This window comes from Pelobates fuscus, chromosome 2 (assembly GCF_036172605.1).
Source record: "Pelobates fuscus isolate aPelFus1 chromosome 2, aPelFus1.pri, whole genome shotgun sequence".
Classification (NCBI taxonomy): domain Eukaryota; kingdom Metazoa; phylum Chordata; class Amphibia; order Anura; family Pelobatidae; genus Pelobates; species Pelobates fuscus.
The window spans coordinates 305,371,342-305,386,519 of NC_086318.1; the positions used below are offsets into that span (position 1 = coordinate 305,371,342).

Genomic DNA, 15,178 nt, shown 5'->3' on the forward strand with positions numbered 1-15,178 from the left:
GTTTGCGGTGCGTTAAACGGGGAGTTTGGTCTGTCACTGTGAAGCGGGCGTAACCCTTACACTACCTGATCGATACAACATCATACCTGATGTTTTAAAGCACGTTATTCCAAACAATTTAGGAATGTTAGGTGATTTCTGCCCTTTATGGATTAAAACCAGACTCTGCATCAACTATGTAATTTTCCATGGGAGTTTTGCCATGGATCCCCCTCCGGCATGCCACAGTCCAGGTGTTAGTCCCCTTGAAACAACTTTTCCATCACTATTGTGGCCAGAAAGAGTCCCTGTGTGTTTTAAAATTCGCCTGTCCATTGAAGTCTATGGCGGTTCGCCCGGTTCGCCCGTTCGCGAACATTTGCGGAAGTTCACGTTCGCCGTTCGCGAACCGAAAATTTCGGGTTCGCGACAACACTACTTATCATATATAATTTTGTTCAGAAGAAACAGGGCTTTCATGTTACATCAAATATTTTTTATATTAACTTTACTTAATTTAATATGAATAAAATATATTTAAAAAATTAGAAATGAAGAAACGTTGTTATTCTTTTAGTTCTGCATGGCATTTTAACTGTGAATGTCAATGATGTTAGCTGTTACTGCAATAAAGTGCACATTTTGGTATTCAACGATGTCTCATGGGTAAAACAGTATCCCCAATGTATAGGTTTTATGGTGTTTTGGAAAGTTACCATATACACATTGAAATTTGCCAGACTGGTTATGTTGCCTTTGAGACTAAATGGTAGCCCAGGAATGAAAATTACCCCCACGATCGCATACCATTTGCAATGGGTCCCATTTGTAATAGAGAAGGGTGTGGATAAGAACCCTCCATGGGAGACTTTTGCCGCTGGGTGTTGATACAGTGCCATGATGCTTCTTATAGTGGATGCAGGGAAGTTGAATTGTGATAAGACCCTGGTCATGTAAGCCCAATTTAGGCGTTCAAAGGCCTTTTCCGCATCTAAGGCTAGAAGGAGGCCTGATGATCTATGAGACTCTATTGCGGATAGTATGTTTAGGATTTTCCTGGTGTTATCTGAGCCCTGACGACCCCGGATGAACCCAGATTGATCGTTGTGAATTATTTTGTGGAGCAGGGGGGCTAGGCGGTTACTGATTAGCTTAACATACAATTTGGCATCACTGTTCAGTAAAGAGATGGGCCTAAAGTTCTTGCATTGTGTGGGAGGTTTGCCCGGCTTAGGGAGGGTAGAAATATGTGCTAAAAGCATTTCTTTTGGCAGTGCGCCTTCAGTGGCACATTTGTTAACGAGTTGTAGAAACAATAGTGCTAAGGTTGGGGAGAAGGTCTTATAATATTCATTTGTTAGACCGTCGGGGCCCGGTGATTTGTGTGTAGGGAGTTGTGAAATTGCTGTTGTGAGCTCGTCAAGCGAGAAGGGTTGTTTCAGAGGTATTAGGTCTTCCTCTGACTGCTTGGGTAGGTTTAAGTTCGAGAGGATTGCCTCGATTTTGTTAGGGGCTGGTGTTATAACATTAGGGTTGTTTTTAAGGTTATAAAGCTTGCTATAATATAGTGCAAAGTGATCCACAATATTTTGGGGGTTTGTTATTTTCTTGCCCGTAGAGTCATTTAGGAAGGCAATCCTGGAGGCGACCCTTTTGCGGTGCTAGAATGGCACCTGCTCTCTTACCACTTGTAAAGAAGTTATGTTTAACTTTTCGGAGTAGAAATGTAGTTTTGGCTAGTTCTATGTTCCTTAGTTTAGTTTGGAGGGCTAAAAGTTTTGCTACTGTGGTAGAGTTTGGCTTTTTTTGTTGGAGTGCATTAGGTTTTGAATTTCCTCTAGGAGTTTAGTGTATTCTGCTGTTCTTTGTTTTTTGGCATAACTGGCATGTTTTATAAAGCTTCCCCTTATGACTGTCTTATGGGCTAGCCATATTTGTTCAATGGTGGAGTCGGCAGTTGTGTTTTCGGCAATATAATTTTGTAAGTCTCCTGTTATTTGAGAGACTATAGAGGGGTCTGTTAGGAGAGATTCATTAAGTTTCCATGTGCCGGACCCTTTGTTGGCGAATGTTTCTTTAATGCTGAGTGTGATGGGAGCGTGATCGGACCACGTCATTACCCCGATTGTGGACTCGCCTATTTGGGGCATCGACGTAGCGGGGACAAGGAATCTGTCTATTCGTGAGTAGCTGTTGTGGGCAGCTGTGTGACATGTATGGTCTTCTTCTGTTGGGTGTAGGATGCGCCACGGGTCTACCATTTGGTTAGCAGTAAGGATGGTATATATCTTTGCTGTTAGTGGTGTTCTGTGTTTGAGCGTGCTACTTGAAATTTGTGCAGTGGTAGAGGAGTCGATTTTGCCGTCCAGTATGAAATTTGTGTTGGCCCCAATGATTACCTCCCCGTACCTGTACATATCTGTCTATGCTAGTATCATTTGCAGAAACTAATTTTGATTGTCATTTGGTGTAAGGTGCATTATTGAGCATACATTGCAGAATTAAGTATCGTCCTTTCTTTTCACTAATTTTCCTAACTAATGAAAATGCTACATCTTTGTTTATCAAGGTGGAGACTCCTCTCTTTTTTGCTGAATAACATGTGTGAAAATCATGTGGGTACCATTTCGAGGTAAATTTGGGTCTGGAGTTCCATTTAAAATGTGTCTCCTGAAAAAATGCCACATTTCCTTGCTTCTTGTATGGCCATTCGTCACTTGTTAGGGCATTCAGTGACATAATTTTAATTACCATTGGGCCATTGTGGGCTATGATGTGCTAATTGTTTGTAACCTTTATCCGTCTCAGCATTTATGATTTTGTATTTGGTCTGCCCAGTATAAAGGAGTTGTGTAATCATGGGCGTCCCAAGCTCTGGGCTTCTCAGCACAATAGGTAGGGTATGGTTGGTTGACACACTCTGGAAGGGTATAGGTGAAACAACGGGGGAAAAACTATATACAATATTCCGTAAGTCACTTCTCAGTGACATATAGTTGCCTTGAGCAACGGAGAAGCAATGCTACTTGAGCCTTGGGGGTGTAGTAATCAGGGTTAGAGTATCGAGATCCCAATAGGTGAGAGATCTACAATAGATTGAGCCTGAGCATAGAAAAGAGTCAAGATTGGATCAGCGCTTAAAATGACACAAATATGAAGGTATCTAAAATATAAATAGGCAGCACACCTACAAACAAGGGAGTACCCTCCAATCCCTTATAGATAGTTGAAATAGAACAGCAAAAAACAAAAGAAAGGGTGCGCCTTTAATACAGAAGTTTATGTATAAGTAATAAGCATAAAATAATTACAAATAAAGTCCAGAATAATAGTCCACAGTAAGGGAAGTTCCTGTAGGACAACGGTGTTTCGTCTTAGATGTAGGTTGTATTTTTCAGTGCGCCATATGGAAAGAAGAACAAAAAGAAAGGAAATCCAATGGTACAGTAAGTAGATATAAATGGATGTATAAGAGTATGTAAGTTGTACTCACAATTTCCAGAGCTAAAATCCAGACGGAAGTCCTTTATGCCCTGCCCAAAACAGTTCCATAGATTTGGGCTGTGCAGCCGGTCAATTTTATGCAGAACTTGCGTTCGAATTGCCGAACGGGACTTAGTCTCTGCAGCTGAAAATTCAGTGTAGGAGAAGGTAAGGGTCAGCGGTGTTCGGTGAAATGTGTAGCTGGTTTCAGTTCCATGAATTTGGCTACACATACCGCTGACCTTGTTCGAATAAACAAAGATGGCGGCCGCCACCACGTGTTGGTTTGCACGAACTGCGGCCCCCCAGCAGTCGGAAATTTACCTACAGCAGGCTCCCAGCCTGGGAAGTAAATTGCCTGCACACTTCCACTTCTGGGTGGTCCGCCTGTGTGGTACTTGGTTCAGTAAGCCCCATTTACTGAACCAAGTGGGAAATAGCAAGGAACAAGTTATTTTACAGGTCTGGGGACATAGTCTTAAAGGGGCATTGTTCACCAAAGTCACAATATGCCCCTAGACGGTTCTTAAAGGGCCATACACACCCAATAAAAGTCCATACGTTTTCAGGGGCACAATCTCCCAGGGGCCGTAGTCATGAGGAAGGAGGCTGGCAAATAGGCTTCTCTACAACCCAGGGTAGCAGGGCAATTTGTCATTTAAAGGGCCAGTTACAAATGGCAGTTTGTAACACAAAGTTAATGATAAGATCCATGTATGGTGGCAATGCACAACCATAAATAAATTTTGGAAAGATGTAATCAATGTAATATACCAGATAATGAAATTAAATTAGTTTTAAAACCTTAGATGGTCCTGTTAAACCTGAACTGGCCAAAAATGTAAAAAAAAACCCACAAATGTTAACGCTACATATTATCACGGCAGCTAAATAAAACTGGAAAACAGGAACAATCCCATGTACCCAAGAATGAATCACACATATGTCAGGAAAAAATGGAAAGGTTGTGGTGAACCTAGGAAACAGATGTACTCAAATAGAAGACTGTGATACATGGATAAACAAAATGGAAATGTCTACCTAATAAACAGCCCTCTCAAGACCCCTCTCCTTCCCTGATTCCTTCTTTTTGTACTTTTTTTTTTTCATTTTTTTCTATTTTTATTCTTTTTTTTCTCCTCTCTCAATATAGTGTGTAATAATCAATGGGGGGCATAATTCACATCCAGCTACAGAGTAGTGATGTACCAAACTGTTCGCTGGCGAAGAGTTCCTGGCGAACATAGCGTGTTCGCGTTCGCCACGGCGGGCGAACACATGCGCAGTTTGATACGCCCCTATTCGTCATCATTGACTAAACTTCGACCCTGTGCCTCACAGTCAGCAGACACGTTCCAGCCAATCAGCAGCAGACCCTCCCTTCCAGACCCTCCTACCTCCTGTACAGCATCCATTTCAGATTCATTCTGAAGCTGCATTCTTAGATAGAGGAGGGAAAGTGTAGCTGCTGCTCATTTGATAGGGAAATGTATAGCTAGGCTAGTGTATTCAGTGTCCACTACAGTCCTGAAGGACTCATCGGATCTCTGCTGTAAGGACAGCACCCCAAAAAGCCCTTTTTAGGGCTAGAACATCAGTCTGCTTTTTTTTTTTTGTGTGTAATCTAATTGCAGTTGCCTGCCTGCCTGCCAGCTTCTGTGTCAGGCTCACAGTGGATACTGTGCCCACTTGCCCAGTCCCACCACTCATATCTGGTGTCACAATAGCTTGCATTTATCTATCTATCTACCTATCTATCCTCCCTTATACACAAGTATGTCCCGTCTAGGCCCTTACGATCTGCTGAAGACTTACGTCTATCTTCTGTCCGTACTCCCACCTCTGATGCTCGCCTTCAAGACTTCTCAAGGGCTGCACCGTTCCTGTGGAACTCGCTTCCCTCCTCCGTTAGATGCTCACCCAGTCTCCACTCCTTCAAAAAATCATTAAAAACCCACTTCTTCATAAAAGCGTATCAATTAAACCCTTAATAGCTCCCAACTGATTCCTCTTCTGCAACTGTCACTAGTCTAATACTATCCTTACCTTTTGTGTCATTTTACCCCACTCCCTCTAGCATGTAAGCTCATTGCGCAGGGCCCTCAACCCCTCTGTTCCTGTGTGTCCAACTTGTCTGGTTACAATTACATGTCTGTTTGTCCACCCATTGTAAAGCGCTGCGGAATTTGACGGCGCTCTATAAATAATATAATAATAATAATAATAATAATAATATCTGGTGTCACAATAGCTTGCATTTAAAAACAATTTTTTTTTCCACTGTAATAGATTAATTAGCAGTCAGTTGTCTGCAAGCGTCTGTGTGTCAGGCCAACAGCGTGTAGTCTGCCAGTGCACCGTGACACTCATATCTGGTGGCACAATAGCGTGCATTTAAAAACCCCAAAACTTTTTTTTCACTGTAATAGATTGAATAGCAGTTAGTTGTCTGCAAGCGTCCGTGTGTCAGGCTCACAGTGGATACTGTGCTCACTTGCCCAGTGCCACCACTCATATCTGGTGTCACAATAGCTTGCATTTAAAAACAAAAAATATTTTTTCACTGTAATAGATTAATTAGCAGTTAGTTGTCTGCAAGCGTCTGTGTGTCAGGCCAACAGCGTGTACTCTGCCAGTGCACCGTGCCACTCATATCTGTTTTTTACATCTACATCACTGGACTATTACGGCTACAATCTTTACTTGAACACTTTTTCTATATATATATATATATATATTTGTGGTCAGGGCAATATTGCTTTAAGTGTTAGATAACACATAAATATCATATTAAATTACCAGTCAGTTGTGGTGTGCCGGAACCGACAATGCAGTAGGCCTGTAATAAAGAGGGTAAAAATACCACACAAAATTGTATTTGTTCTACAATACATCAAAATGACTTGGATAAGTCACGCCGAAATGCCTGACGAATCCCTTAAACCAGTTCTGGTATATATAATGTATAAGTGTATGATTCCCAGTGTCCTATGGCCTTGATGATATGTGCTGGAATGTGACTGGAGGGAGCAGTAATGGGTTGAGTAATGAGTAATAAGTTGAATTTAGGCCAAGCCCTGTCAATAGCATACAAATCATGGAGCATAAATTTAGCAGTAGCGAGTGTGGAACCGTACAATTCTAGTAGTGGCTGGTGTGGATGTTTGTGAATGGTGCTGAAATAATTATCCAATACTTTAACTGGGCACCATTATATGATAGGATGGGTAGAAGGGTCAACCGGGCTTCCCATCTGGCTGGTTTTAGAGTAGGGGAGTGAAAGGATGTAGTGATCTATAAATTTGTGGATATACTAAAAGTTTTAAGGTAATCTGTGGAAGTGAGATTAATGGTGGTGAACTCTCTTGGTCGTAGGAATCCGTAAAAGCTAGGTACCCATATATGGTGGTTTAATTACCATATTAGTGATAGGTTCGAAAGGTGGCGTGTCTAACAAATCGGATAAGGATTGGAACAGTTAGTAGTCTCTTAGAGGGTAAAGTCATGTCAGATTCTGGATTTCTTTCAGTAGGGTTTTAATTTGGTAGGATTATAGGAATCCTGTTTTGTTAGCCTTCATAGCAAATATTTCCTGTGTTTTAAAAATCAGCTATGAATTTAATGAAAAGGTAAAAAGTCCTATCATGAGATTCCTAGTGTTAACCGAGAGTTCTAGGTGGGTAAGATTCTGTGCATGTGTCAATAAACATTTAATCCAGTAACACGTCTCAGGAATGGAGGGGCAGGAGTAGCCAGATGGGAAGCGGTGGGCAGAGTATTGCGGAATACCTGCAATCGGAAACGAGACAGGTGATCAGCCGATACATTAGTGATCCCCCAGGACGTGAATACAAATGAGGAAAAAACTGACAAGTTGCCGCCACCCACGTGAGTTTTCTCAAGATCTCATAATTACCAAAGATGATAACCAGCTTTTATTACAATGTGGTAGTTAGGTTGTCTGACAACATCTGACCTAGTGACCTGTCCAGCAAGAACCCCAGGCAATTGCTGCCACCACTATCAGGTATAACTCGAATATGGCCGACGTTTTGGAAATGTTTGGTAGAGACTTAACTTCATTAGGCCACAAACCCCAGAGCCACAGATGGCTGTGAAACCCATATTGGCCATAGCATCTGTCCAGAGTGTCGGGGAATTGTTGGAAATTGGGGGCATAACATGCGGGAATTGTCTGAGGGAAGGTCAGGGAATAAACAGAGTAGTCGGGAAAATTAAGAATCTATCTTGTGGGATAATCCTCAGAGCAAAATTGAGCAAAATAAGCAGAGAATGTAGTTCTTTGCGGTTGCAAGAACCTTATTGCAAGTTTAGGTTGCTTGACAGAGTGCGCCAATCTTATCATGAGGAAGACAGGCCTGCATGTTGACAGAGTCTAGTGGAATACACAGGAAATGTATTACCATGTCTGGACCTTCTGTCTTTTTTTGGGAGACCGGTATACCCATCAAAAAGACTGATTGCTTCTGTGAGACTACGAAGGGGGTGAGAGTTGTCTTCAATTGTGAGGAAGTCATCTAAATAGTGGATAACAGTCGGGCATCTACACACATTAAGAAGTAGTTGCACATATCAAATTGATTTGTTCCATATTGTTTGTGAGTGTGCTTTTATGGTTGTTAATATGATTGTGTTTGATAAATGTAGTATTCTATGAGCCATTGTTTACTTTATTTCATGTATGAGTCCTATTATCATATGTAACAGCTGCAAGACTGGTAATTATTTATTATAACAGCTGGTGTCTGACACCCTCTTAAAGGGACACTATAGTCACCCAGACCACTTCAGCTCAATGAAGTGGTCTGGGTGCCAGGTCCCTCAGGTTTTAACCCTTCAGATGCAAACATAGCAGTTTCAGAGAAACTGCTATGTTTACATTTGGGGTTAATCCAGCCTCTAGTGGCTGTCTTCCGAGAGCCACTAAAGGCGCATCTGCGACTCTGGATGCACTATTTCGCATCCATCGCACAGAGCGTTCATAGGAAAGCATTAAGAAATGCTTTCCTATGGACTCTTTGAATGCGCACACAGCACTTGCCGGGCATGCACATTCCGCTCCACTAGGGAGCTGACATCGGACGGTGAGGAGAGGTCACCAGCACCGAGGGAGCCCACCGCTGGAATAAGGTAAGCTGCTGAAGGGGTTTCAGCACCACGGGAAGGGGACCCTGAGGATGGGGGCACACTCAGGGCACTATAGTGTCAGAAAAAACGCTTTGGTTTCCTGACACTTTAGTGATCCTTTAATTGTAATTGCACCCTTGTAATTTTAGATAATTCCTAGAGTTACACTTTTTGGTTTTCAGTGTCATTAATAGAAACATTGCATTGAAAAATTGTCATCTGTCATGTGCCGGCATGCTGGCTCAGGACAAGAAATGGCAACTTGCCTCACCCTGCACCGCCCCTGTTCTCCCATCAGTCTGCTCCCCCTGCCTTCTCTACCTTCCCTGTGGAGGAGGGTGACACAAGCCAGGCCTAGACAGAACAGGGACATGTGAGTGTGAGGGGGAGTGTATAGATAGAGTGGTAAGGAGGTATTTGAATGGTGGGAGGAGTATTAAGGAACAAAGGGGGTGAGTTAGTATAAATAAGGTGGGCAGCTTACAAGATGGCAGCTATCTTAATTATCAGTTGGTAACAGCTTAGTTATTGTGTGGTAGTTGCTTACTAGTGTACTTGCTTGCCAAGTGCTGTTTTCGGCCAGGGTCCAAGTATGGACGTTGAGGCTGTCCTTTCTGCCCTCTGAGCTGAGACCTTACAAGATGGGGGTCTGCACCTGCAAGTCCATCTGGCTCGTCTGCAGGCCTGATTGCAGCTTCCCGCCCTGCTGTACCAGAGGTGAGCTGGCCATCAGAATGCTTCACCCCCCTGGGGAGGCTACGGGCTCTCCTAGGCACACGAGCGCAGACCCGGCTTCGTGCATCCATCGTTCTGCGGCCCCGAGGCTTGTTTCACCTCCCCACAGGCTCCTTTTACTATCTTGGTGGTGGGGCGGCCCGCTGCTGCCTGCGCCCGATTCCACTCTCCCTCTCCAGCCCCTCACAGCAGGAGCAGCAGTCTCACCTCCCAGGCCGGCTGGTCCGTGGCTAAGCTGGATGATGCCACTTCTCTGCAGGCTGGATCTGGGGTCACCAGTGGCCCAATCATCTCATGTGGACCCACAGCCCAGACAGGGAGAGTGGTGGACGGGCCTCCAGGCGGGTGAGTAAGTTGCAGGGTGTTTCCCGAGTGTAACCTTGTCCTTATCCTTGTCAGAGTCCTTAGACACCTTATTAGGAGGACAAAAAGAAAAATATATGAGGATGTGGAAAGAGGTTCCAGAAGGAATATAAAAAAACGTAAAAAAAATATTGTACTCACACTGCTACCATGTCCCTGTTGCACTGAGAAAGGGAATACCCGAAAATAGCAGTAGCACCTTGGTGTGCACACAGCAACTTTTTGCGCAGCCTCTTGTTTGTTCTAACTACCCTTATCAGGAGGAATGGTATTTATAAGGGAGCAGGGAAAAGATCTCCACAAACTCTCCCTTCCCGTAGTGACTGTGCTTGCCCTCTTCTTTCCCTGGTGTTTCGCTTGGCCCTACCGAGCACCCCTTGCCTTCCCCGTCCCCCTGGGGTGGACCTCCCATTCTGGGTCAGGGGGAGCGTTATGAATTTACCTGTTCTTTTCACCCCTTCAGTAACCGGGGCTTGGTGGGTGGGAGGGAGGGGGAACCTCCAGTGCCAGGAAAACGGATTGTTTTCCTGGCACTGGAGATTCCCTTTAAGCTTGAAAATGCAGACTATATTAATTAATATCAATATTAACCTTTTTTATAATAGCATTGCCAATATTGTTTTTTTACTTTTATTTATTTGTTTTTATTTGTTTTAGATATGGATCACTGTCAACCGTGTGGTCTTTCTCAATGGTCATATAATGGAAGCTCTGAATGTAAAGATAAGAAAATTGAATATTTTCAGTGGGAAAATCCATTTGCAATTGTGCTGATGGTGTTTGCTATCGTGGGTGTTCTGTTCATTTTTGCATCTGGCTGCTTGTTTATTATTCATAGTGATAATCCAGCAGTAAAAGCTGCAGGAAGAAGCTACACCCACCTGATAAGTATGGCCTTATTATTCAGCCTGGGAAGTATTTTTTTTTTTATTGGTCAGCCAAGTGATATCATCTGTCAGATCAGACAACCTCTTTTTGGTATCGGTTTTTCACTCTGTGTTTCTTGCATACTGAACAAATCTTTACAGATATTTCTGGCATGTGAATCAGTTCAAAGCTGGAAAAAAAATTCTATAGTAGCCTACCAATCAGTGCTAATCATTGGTGCTTTAGTTAGCATTCAAATTTCAATTTGCATTTTGTGGATGATACTTGGAAAACCTTTCTATACACAGATCTACACTATACCTCAACTCATAGCCCAGCAGTGTAATGTAGGATCCTATGTTTTCTTTGGCATAATGTTGGGTTATATTGGATTTCTCGCATTGGCATGTTTTATTTTAGCTTACAAAAGGAAGAAAGTACCTGTAAGACATAAAGAGGCCAAAGGTATCACATTCAGCATGCTTATCTATATGTTTGTGTGGATTATCTTCATCCCAATCTATCTGAACACCAGTGGCATGTACCTCCCAGCAGTGCAAATCGTAGCCATATTAGCTTCAGTGTATGGAGTGATAATCTGTCAAATTTTGCCAATATGTTACCTTATATTGTTCAAAAACAACAAGAAAGAACATTATTTGAAACGTTTCTATCCCTTCTTCAAGTCACAGGAGCCACAGGTTTCTAATTTGACAAATAACTTGGACCAAACATCCCCTAAGGCTGATGCTATTATTTACAGGGCAAAATATTGTACAGAGCAGAATAAATATAGTATATGTTGCTCACTCCGAAACAGGCGAAAAAGTATTTAGTAAAAATTTTACTAGTTCATGTACTATGGGCATATAAACAAAGGGACAGGGAATTCTCTGGTTCTCAAGTCTTGGGCCTCAATACTTGAGGACTCTTACCAATTTATTACATTACCTTTCCGTTAACAGTCCCAGTAGTAAGTAAATGTTAGGGGACACTAGGTGGCTGCTAAATGTTTAATTGTTTCCTCCACTTCACTGTGCATTGGGTGAAAGAAGGGGTAAAAGCCATACCTATTCTACAGAGCACAGGGCAGCCACATTCCCATAAATCCATACCTTAAAGAGAAAGTATGTATAGAGCAAAAACTATCCTGCTGGTCATTTTATCAGCCTGGCACAATACTGTAAACAGTGTGGGCGATCAGGAAGCATCTTCGAATATGTATTACTCTTTCATCGCCCTACTTGTCCATTTCAAAAGGCTTGGCCTGTAACCTGGATAAAACATTTCTTGTGCTTTCTGCAAGATTCCCTAACAATTATATTTGCTGCAACTTTATACATACATGTCTATTTCCCTTTGAGTACTGATAAAGAGAATTAAATCTAAAACTTACAGTATTATCACTTTTATTTTATAATATACTAAACACAAGCTAGTTTAAAAATTCGTATGTATATCACAAATTTCACTTGTTCAATCATTCAATTCATTATAAAATTCAGAATATACTTCCCATAACTGATGAGTTAGTTTGGTGTTCTGTATACTAATTTAAAATCACAAGATGTTTTTACACAATAAAAATTTCAGTACTATGTTGAGAAATGTGTGGGTCAGAAAATATTAATTATTGAGACAGATTGTCAATAAACATTACTTATTAAAGAATGTTTTTGTAAATCATTATTTATTGGAATATTTTAATGACAGAACAAACACAATATCAACTGTGAAAGATACAGACACAACACACATCCTTGAAACCTTGAAATGGATAGCACAAATCAGATATAAGACACAACCATGAATAATTACTTGCAATAAAGCATATTGCAAGTAAGCTTACAAAACATATATGGAATACATTTTTCTTCTGCGTAAAACATTTGGAATAGTAAACACGGAAGAGGAGTAAGACGTTGACGGAGAACCCTGTGAAGACAGGTAAGGAATAGAGAGAAGAGAGGAGACGGCAATGATTGAACGAGTAGTAATCTAAGAGGCTAATTATGTTCCCCTTGATTCTTTAAATTAATTATTCATAGGGTGTATAACTTTATTTCACTAGCTTTCAAAATTGCACAATTTCTATTGTGCAATAGAAATAGAAACAATTTGCACAATCACACACTTTCATAATTGTCAGCATATGTAGAATGTTTATTAAAAAAAATTATATTGTATGGATTTTTCTTACTTTAATTTTCAAACATAGGTTTGTATGAATTTGCATGTATGGAACATATATGCTCTGTATATAGATTGGATTTTTCTTTCCGTTTAACAGGAGTATTGAACATTTACCTTATATAGTCAATATACTAATCAGCCATTACATTAAAATTACTGACAGGTAGGGGGCGTGGCCTAACGCTGGAGCTGAACGGTCGCATGTAGGAGCAGCTCCCAGCACCGAAACTGAAACGGAGCCACAATAATCGGTATAACGAGCAAAACAGCAAGTATACAAAGCGGAAACAAGCATTATGTCCCAGCGCCCCAAAACCAAATCCGGGAAAGCGGATAAAGCCTCATTTTTCGGGGCAAAAACCGCGGCCTCTAAACATCACGAGGATGCTGAGCCTGCGCAAGATGGCGGCGTCCCGAAACCGCGGGAAAACTCCCTCTCACCCCCTTCATCTCCCACAAACAGCACAGACGATCAACCTCCAACGATGAGAGGCATAAGAGAACTGATGGCGGAGTTCTCTAACACCATACAGAGAAATCTGCAGCTGCAAATAAAGACCATGACAGCAGACCTGCAGAAAGACATACAGGACATTGGGAACCGTACAGCCCAAATGGAGTCCAAGATGGACGAGTATGCTGAAGCACACAACAGTTTAGCTGATAAATTCCAAGAATTTGAAGCCACACTGGAAGCACACAGGTTAAAGTAAGCTGACATGGAGGACAGAGCGAGGAGGAACAATCTCCGGTTCAGGGGAATACCAGAGACCATCACAAATGCTGAATTGCATAACTATCTCTCAACTATGTTCCAGAGCCTGGTACCAGAAATACATCCAGACAAGCTGTTAATTGATAGAGCTCATAGGCTGCGCAGGCCGAAACATCTGCCGCAATCCGCGGTCAGAGATGTAAGCGCCAGAATACATTTTTTCCACGCGAAAGATAAGATCATGAGAGTCAGCAGAAACTCTAACATGCCAAAAGAATATAGCTCCATCAAAATATTTGCGGACCTATCCGCCGACACGCTGCAGTTCAGGAAAATGATGGCGCCAATTACTTCTACCCTACGCGAGCACGGCCTAAATTACCGTTGGGGATTCCTGGCTAAGCTTCTGATCTCCCATCAAGATGCGATACACTCCATCACGACTCTGACTCAGGGCACCCAGAAACTGAAAGACTGGGGACTACCAGAACCGACCAAGCAGACGGGAGTGCCCAGGTTGTCGCCTGAATGGACCGCCAAATGAAGGACTATTATCCTCCTGGAGAATGCGTAACTATTCTAACACTATGGTGCAATACTAGTTACTAGGACTTTACCTCAGAATAATTACAGGTGCACTTAGAATGTAATTGTCTTATGTTGCAGACTAGGCCTCATTATAAGCGGCAGCAAATGCTGGCTAGACTATGCCACTGCCCAATGAATAATCCAATCCCCATACTCATGGGGCCATGCACCATTATGTAAGCTTTGCTCCATAGGATAATGTTAGACAGTGAGGATACGCTTACTCAATTGTTGAAATATGTTAACGTTGTTTTTTCTTCTAATTTAGTACTCTATTGGTATAGTTAATATTTATGTTACAAATGCTCCTAAGGTTTCACGGTGGAAGTCCAACATGAATACAGACTTCACCACCACTACCCCCGTTAGACGTGCCTACCTGCTAGGCAGAGTCTCAAGGCTCTATTTGGTGGAGCCGACTTGGGTGTGTCACCCACCTGTCCCTACGACCCCGTCCCACCCTACTCACAGCCCTACCCTTCTTCTTTTTAGTCACGAACCTAAAACTCTGAAACGGCAGTACAACCCTAAAAGTTGGATGCCGCAATCTGGTAACAGACCGATAGTTCCTGCTGGAATACTGTCCAAACTGATAGCATCCCTCACCCCCCTGGGTTCTAATGGTTAAGATAATAACGTATAATGTAAAAGGCCTAAATTCCCCCGGCAAACGCAGGCTGTTACTACAAGACCTTAAGAAAGACGGGATAGACATAGCGTGTATACAGGAAACACATTTCACGAAAGCCCGAACTCCTGCTGTGTTCACTAAACTATACCCTGCACAATACCATGCCCTCTCTGACAACAAGACGAAAGGGGTCTCTATCCTGATACATAAAGACATAGCATTTCAAGAACAAGCCCTCTCTGTGGACACCCAGGGGAGGTACATTATTTTAGTGGGTCTTTTCAATAATGTTCAATACACGTTAGCCTCGGTGTACTTCCCCAACACAGGACAGGAAAAATTCCTGCGACACATACTCCATGAGATAGACAAACTGAAGCAGGGAGGATTGACATTATGCGGGGACTTTAACTTTATAACCTCACCAGACATAGATACGACTGCAACCCCCACAGGGACCAGACGAACAAGTACAA

The 15,178-nt window shown here is 42.3% G+C and overlaps 1 protein-coding gene across 1 annotated transcript in view; it reads left to right on the forward strand.

Annotated features, from left to right (window-relative positions):
• LOC134586307 (G-protein coupled receptor family C group 6 member A-like) overlaps nt 1-11,887 on the forward strand; it is a 54,277-nt gene extending 42,390 nt beyond the window's left edge. The window contains exon 7 of the mRNA XM_063441787.1: nt 10,366-11,887. Within this exon, the coding sequence (XP_063297857.1) occupies nt 10,366-11,411 (1,046 nt within the window). The 3' untranslated portion in view covers nt 11,412-11,887. The remainder of the gene's footprint in view (nt 1-10,365) is intronic.
• Nucleotides 11,888-15,178: the final 3,291 nt, after the last annotated feature.